Source organism: Atta colombica, unplaced genomic scaffold (genome assembly GCF_001594045.1).
Source record: "Atta colombica isolate Treedump-2 unplaced genomic scaffold, Acol1.0 scaffold92, whole genome shotgun sequence".
NCBI classification, from domain to species: Eukaryota; Metazoa; Arthropoda; class Insecta; order Hymenoptera; family Formicidae; genus Atta; species Atta colombica.
In genome coordinates this window covers 232,142-233,560 of record NW_017259586.1, presented here as the reverse complement: position 1 = coordinate 233,560, position 1,419 = coordinate 232,142, and the positions used below count along the sequence as shown (strand labels likewise).

At 22.6% G+C, this 1,419-nt stretch overlaps 1 protein-coding gene across 1 annotated transcript in view; it reads right to left on the bottom strand.

Moving 5' to 3' along the window:
* Positions 1-631: 631 nt before the first annotated feature.
* Positions 632-1,419, bottom strand: part of LOC108693526 — a 4,651-nt gene continuing 3,863 nt past the window's right edge. Inside the window, exon 4 of the mRNA XM_018202529.1 lies at positions 632-778. Coding sequence (XP_018058018.1) covers positions 632-778 — 147 coding nt within the window. The remainder of the gene's footprint in view (positions 779-1,419) is intronic.

Sequence of the window (1,419 nt, the reverse complement as noted above, 5' to 3'; positions counted from 1 at the left end):
TATATTAAATTATACTTTGTACGTATGCCAGCGCGCGTAAATTTTGTACACACAGATATTGTTAAATGATTCTATGGACGTTTTGAGAAACACTGATGCCATCAAAAAAGACATGTATAATAAATACACTATTATAAGAGAATCGATTTTGCAAGAATGATGCTAATATTTTAATTAATCGATATATTTATCTGATAAAATTCTTAAATATATATTTAATATTACAGGTATATATTCAATTTTACAATCTCTAAACAACAAATTATCCTAACATGCATGATTAATTCATTATGCTTCGAAGACAAATTAATGGAATTACAAATAGCTTGAACTATTAATGCGACAATGCATCGATCACATTATATGCCTTAACAAAAGTTTATTATACTTATGATAAATAAGATTTAAAGTATATATAAATATTTCTAAAAATCTTCGTAACTATTTTCGAAAATTATATTCAATTATTAAATCTTTAAATATATTTACAAATATGCATATAACAAATATTTATTATTTATTATTAAACATTTTAACCTAGGTTACTAAAATTGAAGAAAAACTCAACAGAGATCAATATTTGTAATTGCAATGAAATACAATTATTTGTAGTAAAGTTTAGTTGCATGCATTAGTAATTGCATTCACAACCGTGGCCAGACTCATACTGGTCATTTGTATAATTACAGTCATATGTAAAATTCTCGAAATTAAGAGACACAGTAGTGTCTCGCACCAAGTGAACGCGCAACACGAGCACGATTTTCTTTACATAGTACTAAAAGAGCAAAAAATACGCAATTTTAATTTTTTTACATTTTATTTTCTATTAAAGATATTGATGCCATTTTTTAATATGTTATTTAAAAATACATAGTTGTGTAGACGATTTAATCGTGAAAGACATAAAAAAATTATAAAATTAATATTTTCGAAAATCATATTTTAGTAATTTTATTTTTTTTTGTTTATGTCTATACAAAAACTTAAATCAATAAAAAAGCAATTGTAAAATTAAAATATATTATTAATATTTAGTTGAGCTTTGATTACAATGTTACATCTTTTTGCACTGTCAATCAATTTGTTCATCACAAAGTCAAAAATTAATAACTTCAAAAATATTCGTATATCAACTTGTATATCACAAAATATTTACTTTAAAATGTTTCCAATACAATGCCGTATCGTTTCGTAAAAATTTATTATATCGTTGAACAATATGGATAATAATTATATAGGCAAAATAAGTCACATATTTTTTCTGCTCACTACTATACATATATATATTACTATACATATATTTGTACAAGATATCTTTATAAGCAAAAGTGACTTTCAACTATATTCTACTTACAATAATAAAAATAAAAATAAAAATATTTAATATTTAAAATATATGCTTAATATTTAATTACT